This window comes from Durio zibethinus, chromosome 15, assembly GCF_047325235.1.
Source record: "Durio zibethinus cultivar Kanyao isolate XHJ-2024 chromosome 15, ASM4732523v1, whole genome shotgun sequence".
Lineage (NCBI taxonomy): Eukaryota > Viridiplantae > Streptophyta > Magnoliopsida > Malvales > Malvaceae > Durio > Durio zibethinus.
The window spans coordinates 2,994,463-3,017,133 of NC_143176.1; the positions used below are offsets into that span (position 1 = coordinate 2,994,463).

Below are 22,671 nucleotides of genomic sequence, written 5' to 3' on the forward strand. Positions count from 1 at the left end.
GCCAAAATCCACGAAAGAGTTTATTGTATCAATGACTTCTCAATGTGGAGACTGGAAAGTCCGGGCTGCATTCATTGCATAGTGACCATGATTTGTATTGGCAATTTGGCATGCTTTGTCTGCCTATTATTTTCTTCTCAAATGAGGTTGTCTCTTATTTGCCTTGGTTCAAGCTCAAATTAATGGAAAATTTAGTCAACCGAGTTGGTTTAATCTGCCTTTACATAGTTTAGTTGGTTCTTGGTTAGATGGTCAAGAGTGAAGTTTGAGAGCAGAACTGGAGACAATAGAAACCGATGGTTAAATTTCAACCTCCAATACTGACCCGACTTATGAGCATTGGCATTCAAATCAGATTGACCCTGTATTCATACCAATATGATTTTGAGTGTTTTTCCATTTTATGATGCTTTATTTGTTGTGTATGACAGCATGCCTAGTTTCTGTCCTCATCCCAAATTAAGAAACTGATTTCAATGAAATTCCTCTTAAAACCTAAATCATGATATAAATCAATCAATTTCGACCAAATCATAATGTGTTTTTGATATTCTGTTAACTCGGATAATATATTCATGTCAAAGGAAACCAATACATATGTAAGACATGAATTCCATATCTAAACAAACGAATTACCTTTACAGAAATCCTGCACACTAAAATCTTCATGGATGCTATAAGTAACACTGACTTAAACACTCTTCCTTTGTTGTTTACTGTTGGTGGAATCTTACAATCCTTTCCAGGTGTTTAGAACTTCATGAAAGATATCAGCTATCAGCTCCCCGTATGCACATTGCAGGAAAGCATTAAAATCATCTCAAATATCATATATCTTACCAAATTTCACTAGATATTGCATGCAACTGGCCGTCAGTTTTAGCAGTTGTTATAAAGCTGCATTTTGGAGGCTCTCAAGTACGTTCTTTGTATCATCAATATCTTCTAGGAGATTCTCATGGCACCCCTCTTTAAAGTCCAATATATCATGCTTATCAGCTTCCAGGAGAAGTCCCTGTCAGTGGGTCAGAAATTCTTGGTCTTTGATGTTTCCATAAATATAACTTAGGAAAGCTTGACAAGCTTCAATTGACATGTCGGAGATGTTTATGACTAAGAGTTGTTTCTCTTGCAGGTTATGTGAAAACATGCTTCAGAAAACAGGTGATCTTGTAGCACGATAAGCTCCTATGCTTCCATTAGAAGCATTATTAATGATGTCTGTGAAGATGCCTTCTGTTAACATTCGACCAAGGCATGCAAGAGCTGTTTGCATTTGATTGCTTTTGAGTGAGTTCTTCAGCCCAAATGGAGCTGTAAATAACCACAAAATATAAATTTAAATGATTTCACTCTCTTATAGTATCTTTTTCTCCATCAGCATTAGTTTCCAAAGAGATTTTAGATGATAACTAGAGTATAGTTAGTTGTTCCTTTTGGTAGTCTCAAGTTTGGAGATGTAGTCTTCAGATCTAGAAATTCCATGTCAGTAACGAATTTCCCTGTCAAAGGAACCTCAATCAGCCAGGCAAAATCGTCATTATTCTTTAGGTGTTAATCTGTTATTTCTGCGAACAAAGACGACAAAATTGGAAAAAAAAAAGTAACCTTGTGTAAATTACTTTCAAACCATAAATATATTCTTGTCTTAGCTTACATAAAATCATAAGAAAAGCATAAAAAAACTAGTGAGTTTTCCATATTGATTAACATATGCTCTCAATTTAATGAATCAATTATGAATCATGCTTAATCACCTGAATTTATATTCATGAAAGAACAATATCCAACCTTAATCAAAACATTAACTAGTGGATCAAAATAAATGATGATTGCAGATGCAGCATCTACCTAGATGAGTCACCCACTGCTGGTTCCTCCTGTATTTGATAATAACTGCAGAGTACTGCTTACTTATCTGATGAACTTCATTTTTTCCCTTTCTCAGTCTTGGAATAAGAGCCTCAGATAAGATTTTCTTTGACAGGTTCTTTATCAATATATACATTGGAAGCACTTTTCCATGTTTTTCGAAACACCAGAGTTCTGCTGACTTAAATGATTTTAATTGACTGAAACGTCTCTGCCTAAATTCTGAATGTTAAAGGCTCATGACTCCATCTTGCTCACAAACTAACCAGTGTGAATCCGACATAAGAAATCTTTTGGTCCACAACAAGAAAAGAAAAGCAAAGAAAATGGCTACTAATGCTTTCTTGACCTCCTGTACTGGAAAAATAGTAGGCAATCATATTTCAATAGCTTAATTTGTTAAAAAAAAAAAGTTCAACACTGTGTCCACTTTAATTGTTGCAAACTGCAAAGGTTAGGTTTTACTTGGGTCGCCTCCAGAAGCATAGTCTTTTGTCCTGACTTCTTTATCCCCGTCACAATGTTAATTTTTGGCTTATACTACTTGGCTTGAATGTGTAACTGTAAATACAAGATTCATCTCAAGGTCAGAAAGTGTTTCAAAAGTAGAATCCTATCCCATGAATTCATAGACAATCACATCATTGAGTCACTACTTGCCAGGTCCCATAGTAACAGAAACAGGTAGCAAGCTTAAGCATTAAGCACAACATGTTTTATATAAATATATATATATATATATATATTTCAGCTTTACTTCAAAAGTGCTGCAATTTCAAAAGCAAAAGCAATTCAAAGTTCAAACATAAGCCCCCGCTGTTTTCTAGCTTTATATCTAATCTACTGCTTTTCCAAATCTCAAAACACAAGAGTAGCTCAATGGTTCCAGTCATAATCAAAAGCCTTCTTTTCTTCTTTGCTTTCTTTAATTAACTTCTTAATTTATTTAAGGGAACATCAGACTCTAAACTCTTATCTGCTCTCATTTTCTTAATTAAGATCCCTTAGTGTTTGTTAAAACATGCTTTCCTCATCCCCACCGCCAGTATTTCCGCCACCACCGCCACCACTAAAGCAAACCATTCCAGTCCCTCTAGACCGAATTGTAATATCAAAGCCAGTTATAAACCAACAAGCTCCGGCTTCAGAAAAAACGGATCTTGACACTCATAACTCAAGAGGAGTTAGAAAATCAATCCTATTACATCCTCGACGGACCAATCCATTGATATGGTGCTGTGCAATCCTCTGTTTGATATTTAGTCTTATTCTTATCTTGTTCGGAGTAGCAACGTTAATCATCTTCCTCTCCATAAAACCAAGAATTCCAGCGTTTGACACTCCTAATGCAAGCCTCAGTGGCATCTACTTCGATTCACCAGAATATTTCAATGGTGATTTTACCTTCCTGGTAAACTTTTCCAACCCTAACCACAGAATTGATGTAAGATTCGAGTATCTGATTATAGAGCTCTACTTTCATGACAGTCTCATTTCAAGTCAAGCTGTTCAACCTTTCTCTCAGAGAAGACGAGAAGCTAGAGTAGAAACAGTTCATTTTATATCGAGCTTAGTCTATTTGCCCCAGAATCTTGGTGTGGAACTACAGAAGCAGATTATGAGCAACAAGGTTAACTACAACATAAGAGGGACTTTCAAAGTGAGAGCCAATCTGGGTTTGATCCATTTTTCTTATTGGTTACATAGCAGATGTGAGTTAGTGATGTCTAGTCCACCAACAGGTGTTTTAGTTTCCCATAGTTGCAAAACAAGGAGATGAAAATGCAAACCCTTTTTCTTTAATATCCAGATATTTCGGCTATGTTTGATGATATTTCGGCCATATTTGATGATGACAATGAATAGGATAAGATTGTAATCATTTTATATTACGTTTTATTTGCATTTAAAAAAAATATAAAATTATAAAAAAATTAATTATTTTTTTGATATAAGATGATTCAATTTTTTTAAAATAAAAAAAAAATATTTTTAATTTATAGAATTAAATTTATATGTCATATTATGCTCTTAAAAATTATATTAATAATTTAAATTTTATAAATTTTAAAAAAAAATAATTTTAATCAATAAATAAATTATCATATCTTAATTCTTACATACATTAAATATAAAATAAAATAATATTATTTAATTTAATCCTATTTATAATACCATCTTATCTTATTATATCATAATATTATATATGAACCATATCTTTGTTTCTTATGTTCGAATTGATACTAGAATTTTGATGTAAAGAAAATTCTTCTAACTTCTAAACTTCACACAAATGATATATGTTTTTTTTTTTTCCTTATTATAATAACTTGACCTCTGAATTTTTTGTTCTTTTTCCTTTCTTTTCCTTCATATTTCCTTTGGAGCATCAAAATCAATAATCATTATGAGTATACCTTAAAATAGTAAAATATATTTAAAATCTTCAGAGGTTTAAAGTGCATAAACTTAATTATGGCTTTCAACAAGGAGCAGAATCTCTGGGAACTTTTGTTTGATTGGAGTTCTTCCATTTTTATTACTTGCCAATCTCTCACTATAATCTTTATCCCTTGTAGTTCATGAGATTATAAGTTTAGCAATTGGTTAAAGATTAGTATGGTAGCAGAATTAGTCACTGAGTAATTGTAAGAAGGATAGTACAAGTCTTTGTAATTATAATCTATATATAATCTCGGACTACCCAATAGATGGGAAACAAACTCTCAATAGACATAAATGCTTAGTACTTGTAACCCTTAACAAACAAATTCTCACAAGCCAAGCCACCAGCACTTCCTCCACTGTAGTTCCCAAGGGTGGCATCAGAATTAGCTTTGCATCTCAACAAAAATGCCTCTTGTGCTTTTGCAACATTCTCCTTCTTTCCTGCCCACGTCTTGAGTGTGCTTTGTTGCGGAGCCCGCCCGAATGAGAACGACAGTGTCCATGGCTTCAACAAATCTAGTTTGTTCATAGCATCAAGATTCAGCGTTGCCTCTTCCTTACTTTGACCACCTGACAAGAACACAATTCGTGGCACTGCCGGGGGAACAGTTCGGCGAAGTGCAGCAACTGTATATTCTGCGATCACCTGGGGTGAAACCTGTGAAACAATACAATTTTGGAGCCATCAGATCATTTAAAAATGCATTAAGGAAAATATAACATAAACAGTTGAACCAATAGACTGAGTGATATTCAGGAGAAAAGAATTTAAAGTAGTCTACTATAATTACCTTTGGGCTGTCAGAACCTGGAGTGACCATGTTAGGCTTCAAAAGGGTGCCCTCAAGTAGAACATGGTGATCATTCAGCGCCTTGTAAACAGCTGCAATCACAGTTTCAGTGACAGCAGCACATTTTTCAATATCATGGGGCCCATCTGTTAGCACCTCGGGTTCAACAATGGGAACAAGCTGATTTTCCTGACAAATGATTGCATAACGAGCCAAGCCCTGGGCATTCTGCTGGATTGCCAATTCAGATGGTTCATTGGGACCAATCTTGAGCACGGCACGCCATTTTGCGAAACGTGTACCAGCTTTATAGTACTGCTGGCATCGTTCTCCCAAGGAGTCAAACCCTTGAGTCGTGGTCTCACCATTGGTGGCAGCTATGTCAACGGTACCCTTATCCACCTTGATACCTGGAACAACATTGTTTTCTTGAAGGACTTCAACAAAGGGTTTTCCATCAGATGTTTTCTGATAAAGTGTTTCCTCAAAAGGGATGACACCAGAGAGGAAGGGCAGAGCATTCGGAGAGGTGAAAAGGAGCTCGCGGAGGGCTTGGCGGTTGGACTCAATGTTTTCAACGTTAATGCCAGCTAGACGCTTTCAAATGGTGCCTGTACTCTCGTCTGCTGCCAAAATACCTTTGCCTGGCGTGGCAATGTACTTGGCGTTCTTGATCAGCTCCTCTGGAGAAAAGAACCATTAGTAAAGCTAGAATTAACATTCATGCAGAAAATTCTATGCTTCCTGGTTAAAGTCCGTATCTGCTATGAAATAATGAATATCTACGGATTAAGTGTTGGAAATTCTATCCTCAACTTGTTATTAGTAGAAAAAGAAAATTTTATAGCCGACTTCAACCAAATTTCCTATATTTTTCTGGTGCATGCCATATCAACACAGATTAAACTGCTTTGCTTTGAAACCTGATTTTTTTTTTTCATCACAAGGTGACAGGGCACGGTCGAAACCAGTTTTTCTTCAGGTGCTAGCTAGGATTGGACTTGTTCAAGGAAAGCTAGAGACAATTCGAAAGTATTCCACATTTATATTCTAAAACAATTGAGAAAGAGGGGAAGAGCGAGTACCTGCATACTTGCCAACAAAAGCCGACATGGTTTAATTAGGCTCGAGGATGCTAATGGATATGAGGAAAATTACAAGAGGAAAATACAAAAGCAAATCCACACGAGCTCCACTCCTATATGGATATAGATGCAATGGAATAAACTAAAAGAATGCATCACATGCCATTTATCAACACGTGTCAAAAGAATAACCCATAAAAAATTATCATCCTCGGATAAAGCAATGAGTGATCTCCTTCATGGCCAAGTGGCAGTTAAATCTGCCTCCTTCCTTAAAATGTATCGGGTGGAATTGCAAATTGTTTATCCCTAAAACTGTTGTTTAGTTGGGAAATCGGAGGGAGGCAACTCAATTCCTCTGCCTGCCAGTTCTCCCTCTATTTCAGCCACAACCTTAACTGTTGATGCAACTCTTGTGGGAACTTAACATATGATACAAGGAGACAGAGAACATAGCAGTTTTTACCCTTATTAGTTGATTTCGGAATTTTCTGTCCAAGAAGGAAGACCGAAATGATGCATAATAAGTAAGAAAATTTCCATGCAGGATAACAAGAATGATGTAGAATGAAATTCCATTATATTTCAGTGAAATATTGGGGTTTAAAAATAGAGATTGCAGGGAGATTGCTAATCATTTATGAAGAAAAGGAAAGTTGTTTTCTATGTTTGGGGGGGGGGTTACAAGGCCAGGTTATTCCACCTTCCTGACATGTTAGACTCTTTCAAGTATTATCATCAGATGATGCAGATATGTAAATGGCACCCCCAGTGTGGTTCAAAAAGATTTTGAGAGTTTTTTTTTTAATTCCACAATGGTAACTCTAGGTCTATTAAGAAAAAAATGTTTCAAAACTGATTATGTGAAACTCAACATGACTAAAAGCTGTAAATCATCTAGGAGAGAAATCAGCATCTCTGATTGAACTATTGCATAGGGGCCACCACACGCTGATCATCATCATCTGCTCCAAAATATGTGTCCCCAAACTCACCCGTACCAGGGACAACACGGAAATCCTCGTTTAAACCAATATCAATCTCAGACGTCATAATCTTTACTCCTGGGAAGCTTTTGCACACCACATGTACACCCTAAGGTAACTGGAGAATCAAGTGACATGATCACAGAGCAAGATAATAAGTAAATCTACACGATGTCCCTGAGGGGATTATAGTTCTAGGTTAGCACTCATTGGGTTACTCAGGACAACAAAATATCCATAGATTTTTCAAGGGGTACAAAAATACCAACTCCAGCTACAACTACTCTGCTGGGCTGTGGTTATTTTACTTTCTCAACCAACAAAAGAAAATACTTGCGTAGTTTTTGAAAGAAACATAAATATATATCCCAAACAGCATTGTATAACTTGTAGTCTTGTTAATTAATGGACAAGTTCTCATTTTGGCGAAGTGGTATTCCAAATCTTATCGTACGACCTTATGCCTCAAATTAATTAAAGTGAAGGGAAAGGAAGATGACTACAACTAATCCACACCAGCTTTTGCATTTCTTCTGAATCAGAAATTAAGGATTCATATGTCGGCGTTTTGTTTTGATGTTCAACATCATCTACCAATTGCTTTGATTTATTCTTCCTTTAATTGCCTCTTTGGCCCAGCAAAAATATATATAGGTTGGGGGGGGGGGGGGGGGAATAACCATGGAATGTTTTAGCTTCAAACCGACAGCATCATGTCTTCTTTAATGGAAACCATGAAAGATGGCCCATGAACTTTATGTTCTCACGCCAGCCATCTTTTCTCTTCTTTTTTTTTTTTTAATGAGTTTGTTATAGATTGATGTTTTGGTTACTGGCACAGTGTAGAAACAGAACTGTGGTCACTTGGAATGTTTTAGCTTTAAACCAACAGCATCATGTCTTCTTTAATGGGCCAAGCCATGAAAGATGGCCCATGAACTTTATGTTCTCACGCCGGCCATTGTTTCTCCCTTTTTTTTTTTTTTAACGAGTTTATTATAGATTGATGTTTTGGTCACTGGCACAGTATGGAAACAACTGTGGTCACTTGGGCTTGACTCAGGTGTGACTTGCACGATTTCAAAACACGAGAATGATTTCTTGTGTGTCCAAATCATCCTTGTGATCCATATTTAATTTATGAAATATTATCCGCTTCGACCCTTTTGATTTCACGATTTTATCTCACAAAAGACACTAACAAGTTAAAAGTGATATAAAACCTTATATCTTATGATCAATTCTAATACACAATCTATGTGAAATTCATGATTTCTCCCTAAAACTGTGACTCAGAGATAATGCCAATGGTATGAATATATGTATAGATCTTAACATATTGCTGACCTCTTATAACAAAATGGAAAAGAACCCAAACGGTGAGAACTAATGCTGTTAATTCATCCAAATTTTGATGTTCAGCCATTCCAAACAATTTGATGCATATAAAAGGTACACTCTTCACAGTTTTTTCAGGAAACTACAGCAATGTAGCTAAAAGACCATTTAATGTCTTAACTATACAAGGCAAAGTGACAGAGGTCACCTCCCGAAACATCTTGTTACTGAAGAGGTAAGAGCAGATGTGAGAAATTTCAGCCCAGCAGATCCACCAGGGAAGTAAGAAATAGCATAGTATACAAGCGCAAGAACCTACAAGTTTCATGGAAACACCAAAAAGAAAAAAAATGATATCAAACTGGATGATCCAGCAGGTAGTAAGCTAATAAATTATATCTCAGCTGATAATTTGACAAACCTAACACATTTAAGGTAAAATAATCAAACAAACATGATTAAGTAAAGGACTATTATAGGATTTGCAGACAGAAAAAGAGCAAGAAGCAAAAAAAGCAGGATGCAGTTTACCTGTAACACAGAAAAGAGCACAGAAAGAATGTAACTGTGAAGCACCATGGAAACATATATGGTACCCACCATACTTCCAATAAATCCCAATGTAAAAGGAAGCCTCTGCAGAAATGGTGTGAAAAATAAAATAATAAAAGAAGAAAGCACTAGATACATCCAATCAAATTAGTTTATTGTCACCTTTTCTAGCAATCAATTTGTAAACAAGTTCAGAGAAAAAAAAAAGAATATAAATATAGCATAAATACCTCTCTTGATGACATGTGAGCAAACTGATTCTTTGGGCCTCTTAGAGCAAAAAATGAGCCAATGATAAAGCCACATCCAAGGGTAAAGCAGATTGCAAATTTCTGGGGCATGAGGACCATGATCGGAAGAAACATGGTAAAAGCGATGAAAATAAAAAAGGCCCCAGTCGCCAAAAGTAAACCAAAATAGATAAGTGCTTTTCCTGAAGGGACACTACTTGTGGCAGATTGGAGATTCCCAGGAAGATCTCTCACCCCTTTTGAAACACTGGACCCCCAAGAACCAAACCAAAAATGCATTAACAGAAGAATATGATCTTATGAGTTATGACATGTACCTATCCTTTTTTATTTAACTTTTAACAGGAGAGAAACAAGTTTGCATTGGCTTTTAATTAAAGATCCCATAGCAATAGCTCTTCCAACACTATAGGAAGATCACCCAAATTTTGAAATATGCCAATTTATATTCTTTCATTCACCAATAATATTCCTTTTTCCTTTCAATTGCTACCTACAAGGTAGTCTGATACGTATTACTAAAATAATGGACTAGAGAAGAGAGAGAGAGAGAGCACCTAGTACAGCTAGTTCACTGAAAGTGCACAAGACAAAAAAATTCTACCAAAACCATGATTAGTTAGGAATCTTGAACCTAGTTCTCCAATGCTCACATAAATAATCATAGTGAGATAATATGATTGACATGATCACTCCACTCATATGTGCTGAATTGGAACATTAAACACTATGGTTCATTAAATTTAGGGATCAAATAACTGGAGTTTTCTCCTGAGCTAAAACATGTATGTCACCTATGCTGACTTAAAACTAAATAAATCCCAGCCAGAAAATGAGGCAGATATCTTCTTCTTTGTTGATTAGAAATTATAATCAAGTAAACCACCTAGGCATATCTGGTTCTCTACCAACAAGCAGGTTGCTAGCATTACATTTGGTTTCTACTTGTATCAGTGATCGCATTGCAAAAGGATAAAAGGGAGAAATAAAATTTTCAAGAGGAGAAAAATAACCAGAAGAACTGAGGAATCTACTAGTATCAGCAATTGAATTATTCTCAACTACAACTTGAACAGAGCACCAAAAAGTTTGAATATTTACTCCATGCAGCAAAGATATCAATGATCAATAGTCAACAGGTCTGCAATTTGGTAAAGACACATTAAGACCACCATTTAAAAGGCAGATTATGACATGGCCAAGGAAAACTCTAAACAGCATAATCTGAATAACCAAGATACTACACTTGAAGTCATGATTGAACCCAGCTAGCTTGCAAAAAATCCTCTTACATTGTTAGTCATGTAATTTCCGACCCATAAACAACACCATATACGAATTCTAAAGAAAGCTTACCATCTGGTCATGCCCAAACCAAAAGCAAATTCACATTAAGAATCTATATGCTTTGATAACCCACTTGGTTGTATAACATAATGGCGAATAAAACCAGAACTTTTATCATCTAAAAGATAAATACCAAATTATTTCATCCTAGCCAGTGCGATCATAAGCTCACCTCTACCTATCTTCAATCCTTCTACTTGAATCAAATCAATCTTGTTCAAAAGAGCACCTTAATGCATAACCACCCATCTAAGCCATCTGCTTTTATTCTAAAACCAACTAATGCCATAAAGCCTATGTTTTCACCAGATAACACTCAATGGAACAGAAAAAAGCCTTGGGCCGAGGGCTTGCGCATACACACTATACGAGTTTCATTTCCGCGTATCTACTATGCAAAGAGATGACTATTTCAAAATCATACATATATTTAAGCTCTTCAAACTGAATTAATTGCTAGATGCATATTCAAACTCACCCAGATTTCAAATGACACCTGGATCCTAAATCCTAAAACCAAATTGACAACAAATCAACAAAATAACCATAACCAAACAATAAATTTCACAAAACTTCAAATATAGCAATGTGAGTTTTATTACTAAATCAACACGCTTCAAGGCCCGAAAATCCTAAAGTAGTAAATCCTATTAAATCAAATAGCAATTATCCAAATCCAATTCACCTAGTATAAAACACAGAAACACAATGCTAAGTTTGCAATTTCATTAAAAAAAAGCAAATCCCATTGTCAAATTAACCATAATAAACTAAAAGCACAATAAAAATGGATGGTCTTTCATATTTCCCAAATCAAAAAGAAGAGTGTGACAATGACTTACACATTGAAGGTACCAGTGACAGTATCATTGGCAGACCTCACAGCAGACTCAAGATCAAACCCAAACCCAGTTGCTGTGCCCTCTTCTGCTTCTCTTGAAGCTGCATATGAGTTCCAATCTGCTAAAAGAGATGGCCCTTCTTTTCCCTGCCCCTCACCTCCGCTACTGCCCCCTGAGAACCAAGCTTGCATTTTTTTTTCGCTTATTAATGGTTTCTTGGAAACAAGCAGCTCTAAAGGTTCAGCCTTTTTTGTTGGATTTATTTATTTTTGGATTAGTTAAGGCATGGGAGTGGTGAGGTTGCTGTATGTGAATAAATGTCCTGAGAGGGAGCTTAGCAATGAAGGAAGTTGACGATTCTTGTTCGTAACTTGACAAGGTAACGGCGTCGTATTTGTCAATGGTTATTGGGTATTTATTGGAATTTCTGATACCTGGGGGCAGCCCAATGAAAACCCGAGCCTTTCCTAATTCTTTGATCATCGTAAAATAAAATCCAAAAAGAAAAAGGAGGGATATAGAAAAATAAACGTTCCCTCTATAATTAGTAGTAAAAAAAAAAAAAAAAAAAAAAAGGAAAAGAAAAGTGGTCAATAGAAGGATCTAGAAACCCTAATGAAGTCTCCTTTATAACGTCTGGTTACGCTCCTACGACAGCCTCGCTCGGTTGCTGTTCTTCTCTCCCTCTCTCTTCAAAGCCCAAGCCCTATCATTGCCCTTCGCTCTCATTTCGCACTTTTCTGTGTTTGTTGGGGACCGGTAGTTTAGAGGTTATCCATCGATGGCGAAGACAGAGACGTTTGCTTTCCAGGCTGAGATCAACCAGCTTCTCAGCTTGATTATCAACACTTTCTACAGCAACAAGGAGATCTTTCTTCGTGAGCTCATCAGTAACGCCTCTGACGTAAGCCCCTACTCCTAACCTCTCTCTCTCTGTTTTTCATTTTTAAAGACTTTTAGAGTATTGGTATTGTTTTACTTATTTTCGAAGCGTGACTTAACAGATCTGATCGTCTATGCTTTGATGTTCATGGGTTTTTTTTTTTCTTTTTTTGTTTATTTGTATGATAGAAAATTTAGGTTTTTTCTTGGTTTTAATACAATTTTTTCTGATTTTTAATATGTAATGCTTTGTTCTTGGGTTGTTCATTTCGATTTGCTGATTGCTTTTGTTAGTGAAGGTGTTTCGTTTTAGCATTTGATTTATTGTTATGGTTTCGTTTGAAGGTAATGGATTTTGTTGTATTAAAGTTAAGGTGAGAAAAACTTATCCTTTAAGAAGGCAGTGAGCCTCTGTTTCTTGAAGTTTAATGAAAGCTGCATGTTTTTAGTATAAATTTCTGCTTGTTCTGGTTTGCATGAATGTAAAACAGTGAAAAAGAATGGCCTTTTGAGTCTGATGTGTATAACATATTGCAAATGAATGGGCTCACGGTATGATAAGTAATTTTTTTTGTTAGTTAGTTATTATTTTTATTTTAAAACTGTGTCTTGTAGGCTTTGGACAAGATTAGATTTGAGAGCTTGACAGACAAGAGCAAGCTTGATGCTCAGCCAGAACTCTTCATCCACATTGTTCCAGACAAGACTAACAACACCCTTTCAATCATTGACAGTGGTATTGGCATGACCAAGGCTGGTGAGTGTTTTTTATTGCTTCATTAATTCATGTTCATTTAGTTGTTGTGTTTCAACTAAAACGAGGCCTAAATGTGATTATATCTCTGTTATTAGACTTGGTGAACAATCTTGGAACCATCGCAAGGTCTGGGACCAAGGAATTCATGGAGGCATTAGCTGCTGGTGCTGATGTTAGCATGATTGGTCAATTTGGTGTTGGTTTCTACTCAGCATACTTGGTTGCTGAGAAGGTTGTTGTTACCACAAAGCACAATGATGATGAGCAGTATGTATGGGAGTCCCAAGCTGGTGGGTCGTTCACCGTCACCAGGGATGCCTCTGGGGAGAACCTTGGTAGGGGTACTAAGATTACCCTTTTCTTGAAAGAGGACCAGCTTGAGTACCTTGAGGAGCGCCGTTTAAAGGACTTGATTAAGAAGCACTCTGAATTCATTAGCTACCCTATATCCCTCTGGATTGAGAAGACTACTGAGAAGGAGATTTCTGATGATGAGGATGAGGAGGATAAGAAGGATGAAGAAGGGAAAGTTGAGGATGTCGATGAGGAGAAGGAGAAGGAAGAGAAGAAAAAAAAGAAGATTAAGGAGGTCTCGCATGAGTGGTCTTTGGTTAACAAGCAGAAGCCCATTTGGATGAGGAAGCCAGAGGAGATTAGCAAGGAAGAATATGCTGCTTTCTACAAGAGCCTTACAAATGATTGGGAAGAGCATTTGGCTGTCAAGCACTTTTCAGTTGAGGGGCAGCTTGAGTTCAAGGCTATACTCTTTGTGCCTAAGCGGGCACCTTTTGATCTCTTTGACACAAGGAAGAAGCCCAACAACATTAAGCTGTATGTCAGACGTGTCTTTATCATGGACAACTGTGAGGAGCTGATTCCTGAATTCCTTGGCTTTGTGAAGGGTATTGTTGACTCAGAGGACCTTCCTCTCAACATTTCAAGAGAAATGTTGCAGCAGAACAAGATTTTGAAGGTTATCCGCAAGAACTTGGTGAAGAAGTGTATTGAGCTCTTCTTTGAAATAGCTGAGAACAAGGAAGATTACAACAAGTTCTACGAGGCCTTCTCCAAGAACCTCAAGCTCAGTATCCATGAGGACTCTCAGAACAGAAATAAGATTGCTGAATTGCTCCGATACCACTCCACCAAGAGTGGTGATGAGATGACTAGCTTGAAGGATTACGTGACCAGAATGAAGGAGGGTCAGAATGACATCTATTACATCACCGGTGAGAGTAAAAAGGCTGTTGAGAACTCCCCATTCCTTGAGAAGCTGAAGAAGAAGGGTTATGAGGTCCTTTATATGGTTGATGCTATTGATGAGTATGCTGTTGGTCAGCTCAAAGAATTTGAGGGCAAAAAGCTTGTGTCTGCTACCAAGGAAGGTTTGAAACTTGACGAGAGTGAAGATGAGAAGAAAAAGAAGGAAGCTTTGAAGGAAAAGTTTGAGGGTCTTTGCAAGGTTATCAAGGATGTGTTGGGTGACAAGGTTGAGAAGGTTGTGGTCTCTGACCGCGTGGTTGATTCTCCCTGCTGTTTAGTCACTGGTGAGTATGGTTGGACTGCCAACATGGAGAGGATCATGAAGGCCCAGGCTTTGAGGGATAACAACATGGCTGGATACATGTCAAGCAAGAAGACCATGGAGATCAACCCCGAAAACCCCATAATGGAAGAGCTGAGAAAGAGAGCTGATGCTGATAAGAACGACAAGTCTGTGAAGGACCTTGTTCTCCTGCTCTTTGAGACTGCTCTTCTTACCTCTGGCTTCAGTCTTGATGACCCTAACACCTTTGGTAACAGAATCCACCGGATGTTGAAACTTGGCTTGAGTATTGATGAGGATGCAGGTGATGCTGATGCCGATGCTGAAATGCCCCCGTTGGAGGATGCTGATGCTGAAGGCAGCAAGATGGAAGAAGTTGACTAAGCCTAACGTGTTTTGATGTGAACTTTATTTAGTAGTTTCATTTTATTTTGAAGGTAACCTTTTTGCTCTAATAGTTCAATGGTTTCACATTTTGTTCGGTGCTCCCTTGGGACTTCTTTGGTTATCTTGGCGAACTCCTAAATGCTGTTTGTTTAAGAATATTACGTAATAGTTTTTTTAGTGCCTCACCCATTGTGTTTGCTGTTACGCTAAACAAAGTTGTATCGGTAAGTCATTGGTCAATCATGTCGTACTTGTTGTAGGGAGAGAATTTTACCTTCTCTCACAGGTACCTATATATTATAAATTTCCACGTTGCGAAGTAAGGTTAATAATATTTTCACATAATTTACTGGTCATTGTGTTTTCAGCCCAAATCCCCCATTTTGTACCCAAAAAACAAAAATGCCTGAAGTAGTTGAACTAAGTAGGATTGTTCTCCGCTGGGTCCTCCATGCTTTTGTGTTATAATAGTCTGCAACTCCAGCCATTATACAACTACAATAATCAAAATTTCTTTGTCTGCAACCCCATTCACTGTCACCTTATTGTTTGTTTTCTAACCAATTCAATGCAAGTATAATCAAAATTTATGTTTACCGAAATCAGGAGGATTGTAATGCATGTAGGGGGTAATCAGTTTTTCAGAAATATTGAAACTGGTGAAACTTCATGGAAGGTGCCTAATGTTTTGCATCAGATAAACCAATCAACTTCTGACCATAACGCTCCCACTGTTGAATATAGAGAGACTGCTAAAGTAGGTGTGCAGGAATTGAAATCAACTCTTGAGTGCCCAATCAATTGGTGGCAATTTGATTCTTCAAAACAAGGTGTATGATAATAAGCAGGACGGACGATACATCCATTCAATGTACATGGATCAATGTTTGTCTCCATTTTGGGAGCACTGTGAAAGGCAGCTAAAACGGCTTGAAGGTATTTTTAATTAATGATAAAATTTACCAGCTTGCAAAATCAGCTGAAGAAGCCCCTTTCTGTTTTGAAGAAAAGCTCAAGATATGAAGTTGAAGCAGATGGAAAGGATTATCAATGCACGCAGTTTCTTCTACTCGTGAAATTTCTCATGTTTCTACTACTGATGTTGACACATTAACAGTGATGTAAACAATCAATATGTGGTAACTGTTCCTTCTTTTGGATTACCTACTGAACATTTGGAAAGTGAAGCCCAAATTGGTGAACTGGTCGATGGAGATACTCTTTCCGGAGAAGCCAATTCTAAGATGGAGTCCATGCTGGCGATATGATGTGAACATGGAAGTTCAAGATGCAACTTCCACAAGTACACTAAATATACTTGAATATTTTTCTTCCTAAAAGATGTATTTATATTTAAATATACTTCTTTTTCTATTAGTTTTTTATACAAATCAGAATGGGAATTAAGGGGATGAGAATTTTGGTATGAATCAGAGTCAATGGAGTACTATAAAACTGACAAATATTGAAGCAAGCACCAATCCATATCGAAATGATACAATAACAATTTTTCATGTCGATAAAAGTTTATACATCGCTATATATTCATTTATATAACTGAATAAGTCAATAAACTTTCATGTAAAACAAACACACTTTTAGGTGCATGCAATGCCATTTGCCATTGGCCATACTAAAAAAAAAAAAAAAAAAACCTTAAATATAACTCTCCTGTAAGACCGAAACTTCCATTCAATTTGATACATTTCAGGAGAGATTAAAAATGAATCACAGTCACCATGCACCATTCAAGTACTCAAACTTTGGTATATGTAGGAAATTAAATCCTTAAGGCTGCTACTGAGCTTGGAGAGAATCACTGATGATGGGATGGGATTTCGAGTTGGCAAGCAACGAAAGTTTTGATCCGACAGAGCCTCCCCTTGTCATGCCACCAAGTCTGTGCTGACGGCACCTGAAGGAGCCTGCATGCGTGGTGGGAGAGCAGAGGCAGTTCCACCTTGCGCCTGATGGCTTGGTCGAGTTCCCTGGTCCTCGAGGCGAGACATGCACTGTTGGATGCCTCTTTATTTCCTCCAAGTTGATTTCTGTTACAGATAACTTCTTGCCCCTTAAGTTGATCTTTGGAGGCTTTGGTTCCTTTCTTTCCTCCATGGCTTTCTTAATTTGATGTAACTTCAGAACATGCAACAATTTGTCAATTTGTCAATATGAGTCAAATGTCTTAACAAAGTTACACCAAAATTATTTTTTATCCGTTAGAATTGGATTCTAAATGCGAAATATAAGCAAGAACATCTCTAAAATCGTAATCTCATGGCAAATGAGCATGCAAGACATTGATTATAAAGGGATCCAATTTTAATTTTAATCTTTGAAAGAAGGAGAAGAAAAACAAACGAGTTAAGTAACAGGTGAAAACAAAGCTTTCGCCATTTATTCAAAAAAAGAAAAAAAAAATGGAAAACAAAGCTAATAACCTGATATTTGGAAAGCGAAAGAGCAAGGAAGATCCCCCAAGTTTCTTGATCCCGTTCTTGAAGAATGTTTTGTCAAGGAAATTAAGACCTTGGCTGGAATATAATTAGAGTATGAGTTTCTTCAATTTGGAAGAGAGAGTACTGATTCCAACGGAGAAATACGAATATGACAAAAAAAAAGTAGTTAAAAACGCTAAAAATTTGCATTGGTTTTCTGTCGGTTGAGAACACATGGTTAACTCTCAATCTATAATTCTAACCACTTATTTCTATATTTTGCCTTTCTCAACAAAATCTACTGTTAACAAGTGCTGCCGACGAATCAACGCCTCACTAATATCACAAGCTAGGTGTTTTAGTAGAAACCTGTGTTTTAGTATATCAAAGTTGGAGAAAAACAAGTATATATGAGAGTGAAACCCTTAGGATTTTGGGAATCGGAGGCCATTTATTCAAGAGAGTAACCTCAGCATTGGACTGTGTCTGATTTTATCGATTCAGGTTTCCAATACGAGGGGTACAAGAAACATGTTATAACGAAATATCAAAGTTAATTAAGACACAAATCCAAAGTTTAGTTTAGTTAGTTAATGCAATTATTCTTAAAAAGTGACATTAAATAAATTTAAAATTTGAATATCAATATTTATTATCTATCTTCTTATCCTCAAACTGTGACCTCCTCAAAACCAAAAAGGAAATTAGGTATGAGACATATCATATGTTTGCGTTTAATAATCTTTTACCATGGTGGTCATAAAACAAAATGCTTTAACATAATTCTAGCACAAGTTTTACTCAGTAACTACAACAAGCGAATGGTTGTAATCCCAAATAGACTGAATTTTATTCGTTGTTTAACTTCCCTAAACCCCTCAAATTGACTAGCAATCCATAGAGATTTGTTAGCTAATCCATGCGAGAGTCATCAGGTCACTAGGTCATTAGACATTTATTCCTCTGCAAATGGATAATACGATGACTAAATGGATTAAAACCACTTAGTCTAGTATATATGTTTGTTCTTATTTGTTCTGTTGAAATTTCTACTTCTGCCTCTTGTATATCTTCGCCAAAAATGATTTTAACACGGCTTGTACTGCTTTGCTTGGATGAGCCTCGATTTGTTTTGTTATTTTCTCATAACTCATGTTCTCATACTCCGCAAATGCACCCTGCAAGTAGCACCAGAAATCTGTCAAAGAAATGGTTGCAGTTCATGAATCCAAAGCAAAGGCAGATGGCACTATGACGAACCTGAATATGTAGGGTTTTATAGAGCTCTTTCACTTTGGCAACACATGCTTGATCAGTTTTTCCGTAATTATCCTGGAAATGAAACAGATACAGGTAGAGCAAGTCCGAAGTATTATAGAAAATAACAAAATGGCATACCAGGAGGTGAAACTTCTGCTTACATATAACAATTTCTTTTGGTCTTCGTTTGCACATTCCAGAGCTTTTACAACCAACCAAGAGCACTTAAAGTCTTCAATATCAGTTCCAACCTAATAGAGAAGAAAACAATTAACTAATAAGACCTTCAACTGATCTAGTAAAATAAGAGAGAAAACATATAGTCAAGCCAATTGCATTGCCAGACAGCCATGAAACTCACCTTGCCAATTACCTCAGGATCACCAAAACAATCTAGAAAATCATCCTACAAATTAAAAATTCGTCAGGTGAATGGCAGAAAAAAAAGAAGATATTTGCTTATTTAATAGTTGACAGGAGATGCTTCATGAACAAAAAAAAAAAATTGTTTTTAGAATTTTTTTTGGCCAACACTAGATGTTCCAAGTTTTACTTTTTTTACTTTCTGTAGTTCCTGTATCTTAGCTCTCAAATTAACAAATGGAAATCTAGTATTGTGGTCACCTGTACTTGAAAATAGGTCCCCATCTCAACAAGGACATTCCTCACATCAGTATGATTGTCAAGATTCTCTCCTGCCATAAGCAATGCACATGCAACCTGGTTTGTGTGGAGAAATAAGAAGCAATAATATGTCAAAACAGATTAAATGTGTTCCCATATAAAACAGCATTTGATGCAAGAAGTGACAATAGGTGTGAAGCTAACTGCCTATAAAACGAATGACCAAGATGTATGCTAGAAGCTAGCTCCAATGATCAATGATAACACTATAAATTGCTTGATTCGTCGGAGTGTGAGGTTGCAAATCTTGATAAATGTGGCCTATAACATAGAAAGTTACTCACTGGAAGGTAAAATGAGTAATAAGCTGTTTTGTACTGAACAATCCTGCGGTGACTGCATTGAAACAAATCATTTGATAGTTTAACTATGCAAAAAAGAATATCATTTGCACTGAAGGGTACATTAGCTACAACAATTTTCTCGTAGTCCCTTACATTGACAATGAGTACTTTGATAGATCTTTCTCTCCTTGAAGTGTGGAAATTAAGTCTATCATTATCCCCGAGGCTGTTTGAAATTCCACCTAAATAAAAGTAGTTCAGATACATGACCAATGGTACCTGATTATATCAAAAGCAAGTGAGCGTCTGCTTTATGCAGACAGTATAACAACAAACCAACCTCATTGAATAAATCTAGCAAATCCACGTAATAAGGCTTTCCTCTAAAGTGCTTCTTGAGAATTCTGAAGATTTGGTTTCGCAGAATTAACCCATCATTGACAGCAATCATTCCAACCTATGATGAAACTTTCAGAAGTTAGAATTTCCATAGAATTGAGAGAGCTAACCCACTGGCTTATCTCAAGTTTCCAACTCCTTTGACAGGCTCAACTGATTTGCTAACAGATTTATCCCCAGAAAGTACAAAGGGACTATCAAGCTTTTACGGTAATACTAGGAAGGGAGGATCATTCTTGTTATGTCTTACCTTTGGAAGCCTGAACCAGCATGGTTGACCTCTGCGTGTATAAGAGCTATCCATGATATCATCAAGAACAAGAAAATATGCTTGAAGCTGTGCAAATCAATGTAAAAAAAAGTCAATTCCAGTACAACAAAAATGAAACAACTGTCCCAATTATTGATTAAAATGAGGATAAGCAAAAGAAGATTATGCATCCTTCAGCCACACCCATTCAATGCACCAACCAAGGGCACATGCAAGAAAATTTTCATCATCACTCAGCTCTTTTCCATGTTTCAATAACTTGTAGCTGTCAATGACAGACAACCCTCTGTTCAGCTTTCCTGCCAACAATAGAATAAGTAAGCCCCCTTGATAAAGAAACAAAGCCAATTTACCGTACATTTCAGGTCTTTATTGAGAATCGTGATCAATCCACACCTCCAGGTACATTATAATCCAGCATCTGCAACAAAAGGAGAAACCAGACTATCATGATTTACAATTACTCATAAGATACAACTAAAGAAAGGAGAGGGATGGATGACAACAAGTCCTGAAACTGAAGCCGGTTAAAGCTCATATGATCACACTATCCAATGGGATAGATGCACTCTCAATTGCTGGTCCATTATCAGTTTCATTTAATACAAAAATGCAGAGTTTATTAGTTACAGAAAAAGGAAATAAAATCTAGCAGGCTCGAGTAAAATTTCGAGAAACAGCTGATGAAATCGAAGTTTGAATAATCATATATTTTCATGTCAAAACCAAAAATTCTACTCCCAAATCTTTTCCTTTTTTTCCCCACGTAAACATCCTAAGCTTGCAGGACTAACAAATAATTCATCAAAAGCTCCAATTAAACCTCCTAACGAACTTCCAAAATCTAAGAATTGATTCAGCTGCTGACACATATCCAACTCTAAATTCAATTTACGCTGAAAGCACCTAAGCTAACAAGAGAACAAGATTTTAACAGAGATTGAAACCAACAGTAATGCAGAAAGTGTCCACTGTTAAAACTAAGAACAAGAACCCAATAGGAAAGCATTCACAACAAACAAAAGCCACAGTGCCAAAAAAGAGATAACAAAGAGATGTGATGGGGAATTACGCGCTCTACCCATTGGCGAGAATCATCAGTAAATTCAAAAGCAGGGTCATTAAGAAGCTCTGATTTCAGTACAGGGTAGACCTCCAAAAACTTGGATTTTAGCTCACTCATGTCTTGGCTTTTGCCTTGTCGTTATTTCAGATCAACTGAAGTGAACTGAGAGATACGGTCGTTGTTAAAATAAAGGGAAAGAAGTATAAAACGATTTAGATGGTCCTTGGAACAGTTGGTGTTTGAACAAAAAAAAAAATACCGAGGTTGTCGTTTTCAAAGTAGGTATTTAAGCTTGCACTGTTTTATTCTACCAAAAGAATTCGATGTATGAGCCGCCATTGAGGAACGCTGGAATCAACAAGGAAATGGTTCTTCACCTAATAGCAATAGCATATTTAGCGTGTACTCTACTTTCCTTGTTGATAGTCCAGTAAGCCATCCCATGTATATGCATTTTTCAACTATCCTGGTCACCAATGACAACTTCTTAATTTCTGGTTCAACCCCTTTAGCACATCAAATCTGAATTTAAATTGATATCAATATTATTAATAATAATAAATAATAATAAGGTCTTTGTTATTCAATCCCAATGTTATAAGAGGGAAAACACTTCAATCACTCACAAAATACAATTAGAAACATCTGGATTCTATATTAGACAGTTTTGACCTGAAAGTAAAGGACCAACCATCCAAAGGCAGGCATGGTTTCTGAAGGATTTAGAGCAGAAAACAAGAGAAACTAATCTGTTACTTGAAGTAAATTGGCTCATTTGATCATGAGCTTCATTTCATTAATTTATAGGCTTCAAAAATACAAAAGTAGTTGGCCTAACAGCATGGGTCACCATGCACAGACCCATCATTTTACCTAGACTAATCTGCTGTCAAAAAGTTCCAGCAGAAATGCCATACTTAGTTACTTCAACCACTAACACACTAACACACTAACACTCCTCCTTGGTATTTCTGCTGGAAACACCAAGACTTTTCCTTAATGTTTCAAACCTTGCCTTTGGTAAGGCTTTGGTCAGAATATCTGCAATTTGATCTTCTGACTTGCAATGCACCAGTTTCACTTCATTCTCAGCTTCAACTTCTCTAATAAAGTGATACTTGATCTTAATATGCTTAGTTCTTCCATGAAACACAGGGTTCTTGACCATTGCAACTGCTGACTGAT

At 36.6% G+C, this 22,671-nt stretch overlaps 6 protein-coding genes and 1 pseudogene across 7 annotated transcripts; 2 read left to right on the forward strand and 5 right to left on the reverse strand.

The window, feature by feature from the left end:
- Window positions 1-82: 82 nt before the first annotated feature.
- Window positions 83-2,858, reverse strand: LOC111301882 (BTB/POZ domain-containing protein At1g55760-like; annotated as a pseudogene).
- On the forward strand, window positions 2,676-3,759 carry LOC111301522 (NDR1/HIN1-like protein 10). Its single transcript, XM_022897265.2, has one exon. It carries the CDS (start codon window positions 2,894-2,896, stop codon window positions 3,650-3,652), a length of 759 nt encoding a protein of 252 aa, XP_022753000.1. The 5' UTR covers window positions 2,676-2,893; the 3' UTR covers window positions 3,653-3,759.
- A 780-nt stretch (window positions 3,760-4,539) lies between these two features.
- Window positions 4,540-7,640, reverse strand: LOC111301883 (fructose-bisphosphate aldolase, cytoplasmic isozyme 1-like). 2 transcript variants are annotated; one of them, XM_089744344.1, is made up of 3 exons: window positions 6,197-7,640; window positions 5,112-5,794; window positions 4,540-4,978 (listed from the first exon to the last, which is right to left on the reverse strand). In XM_089744344.1, exons 2-3 carry the CDS (start codon window positions 5,139-5,141, stop codon window positions 4,616-4,618), a joined length of 393 nt encoding a protein of 130 aa, XP_089600470.1. In that variant the 5' UTR covers window positions 5,142-5,794; window positions 6,197-7,640; the 3' UTR covers window positions 4,540-4,615. The 2 variants fall into 2 exon arrangements, with proteins under 2 accessions (XP_089600470.1, XP_089600469.1); XM_089744343.1 differs by lacking the exon at window positions 6,197-7,640 and having other exon boundaries at window positions 5,112-6,177.
- On the reverse strand, window positions 5,186-6,224 carry LOC149514522 (fructose-bisphosphate aldolase, cytoplasmic isozyme 1-like). Its single transcript, XM_089744191.1, has 4 exons — window positions 6,197-6,224; window positions 5,750-5,794; window positions 5,268-5,662; window positions 5,186-5,203 (listed from the first exon to the last, which is right to left on the reverse strand). Exons 1-4 carry the CDS (start codon window positions 6,222-6,224, stop codon window positions 5,186-5,188), a joined length of 486 nt encoding a protein of 161 aa, XP_089600317.1.
- Window positions 7,641-8,562: 922 nt separating the features above from the next.
- Window positions 8,563-11,998, reverse strand: LOC111301525 (protein transport protein SFT2-like). Its single transcript, XM_022897267.2, has 4 exons — window positions 11,513-11,998; window positions 9,303-9,570; window positions 9,052-9,156; window positions 8,563-8,835 (listed from the first exon to the last, which is right to left on the reverse strand). The coding sequence occupies exons 1-4, from the start codon at window positions 11,701-11,703 to the stop codon at window positions 8,725-8,727; spliced, it is 675 nt and encodes a 224-aa protein (XP_022753002.1). The 5' UTR covers window positions 11,704-11,998; the 3' UTR covers window positions 8,563-8,724.
- Window positions 11,999-12,173: 175 nt separating this feature from the next.
- LOC111301523 (heat shock cognate protein 80-like) lies at window positions 12,174-15,269 on the forward strand. The gene is made up of 3 exons (XM_022897266.2): window positions 12,174-12,416; window positions 13,010-13,151; window positions 13,247-15,269. Exons 1-3 carry the CDS (start codon window positions 12,294-12,296, stop codon window positions 15,079-15,081), a joined length of 2,100 nt encoding a protein of 699 aa, XP_022753001.1. The 5' UTR covers window positions 12,174-12,293; the 3' UTR covers window positions 15,082-15,269.
- A 3,007-nt stretch (window positions 15,270-18,276) lies between these two features.
- Window positions 18,277-21,875, reverse strand: LOC111302231 (farnesyl pyrophosphate synthase). The gene is made up of 12 exons (XM_022898165.2): window positions 21,493-21,875; window positions 20,817-20,841; window positions 20,604-20,719; window positions 20,400-20,486; window positions 20,091-20,207; window positions 19,904-19,992; window positions 19,751-19,802; window positions 19,407-19,502; window positions 19,144-19,188; window positions 18,944-19,033; window positions 18,783-18,854; window positions 18,277-18,700 (listed from the first exon to the last, which is right to left on the reverse strand). Exons 1-12 carry the CDS (start codon window positions 21,601-21,603, stop codon window positions 18,572-18,574), a joined length of 1,029 nt encoding a protein of 342 aa, XP_022753900.2. The 5' UTR covers window positions 21,604-21,875; the 3' UTR covers window positions 18,277-18,571.
- Window positions 21,876-22,671: the final 796 nt, after the last annotated feature.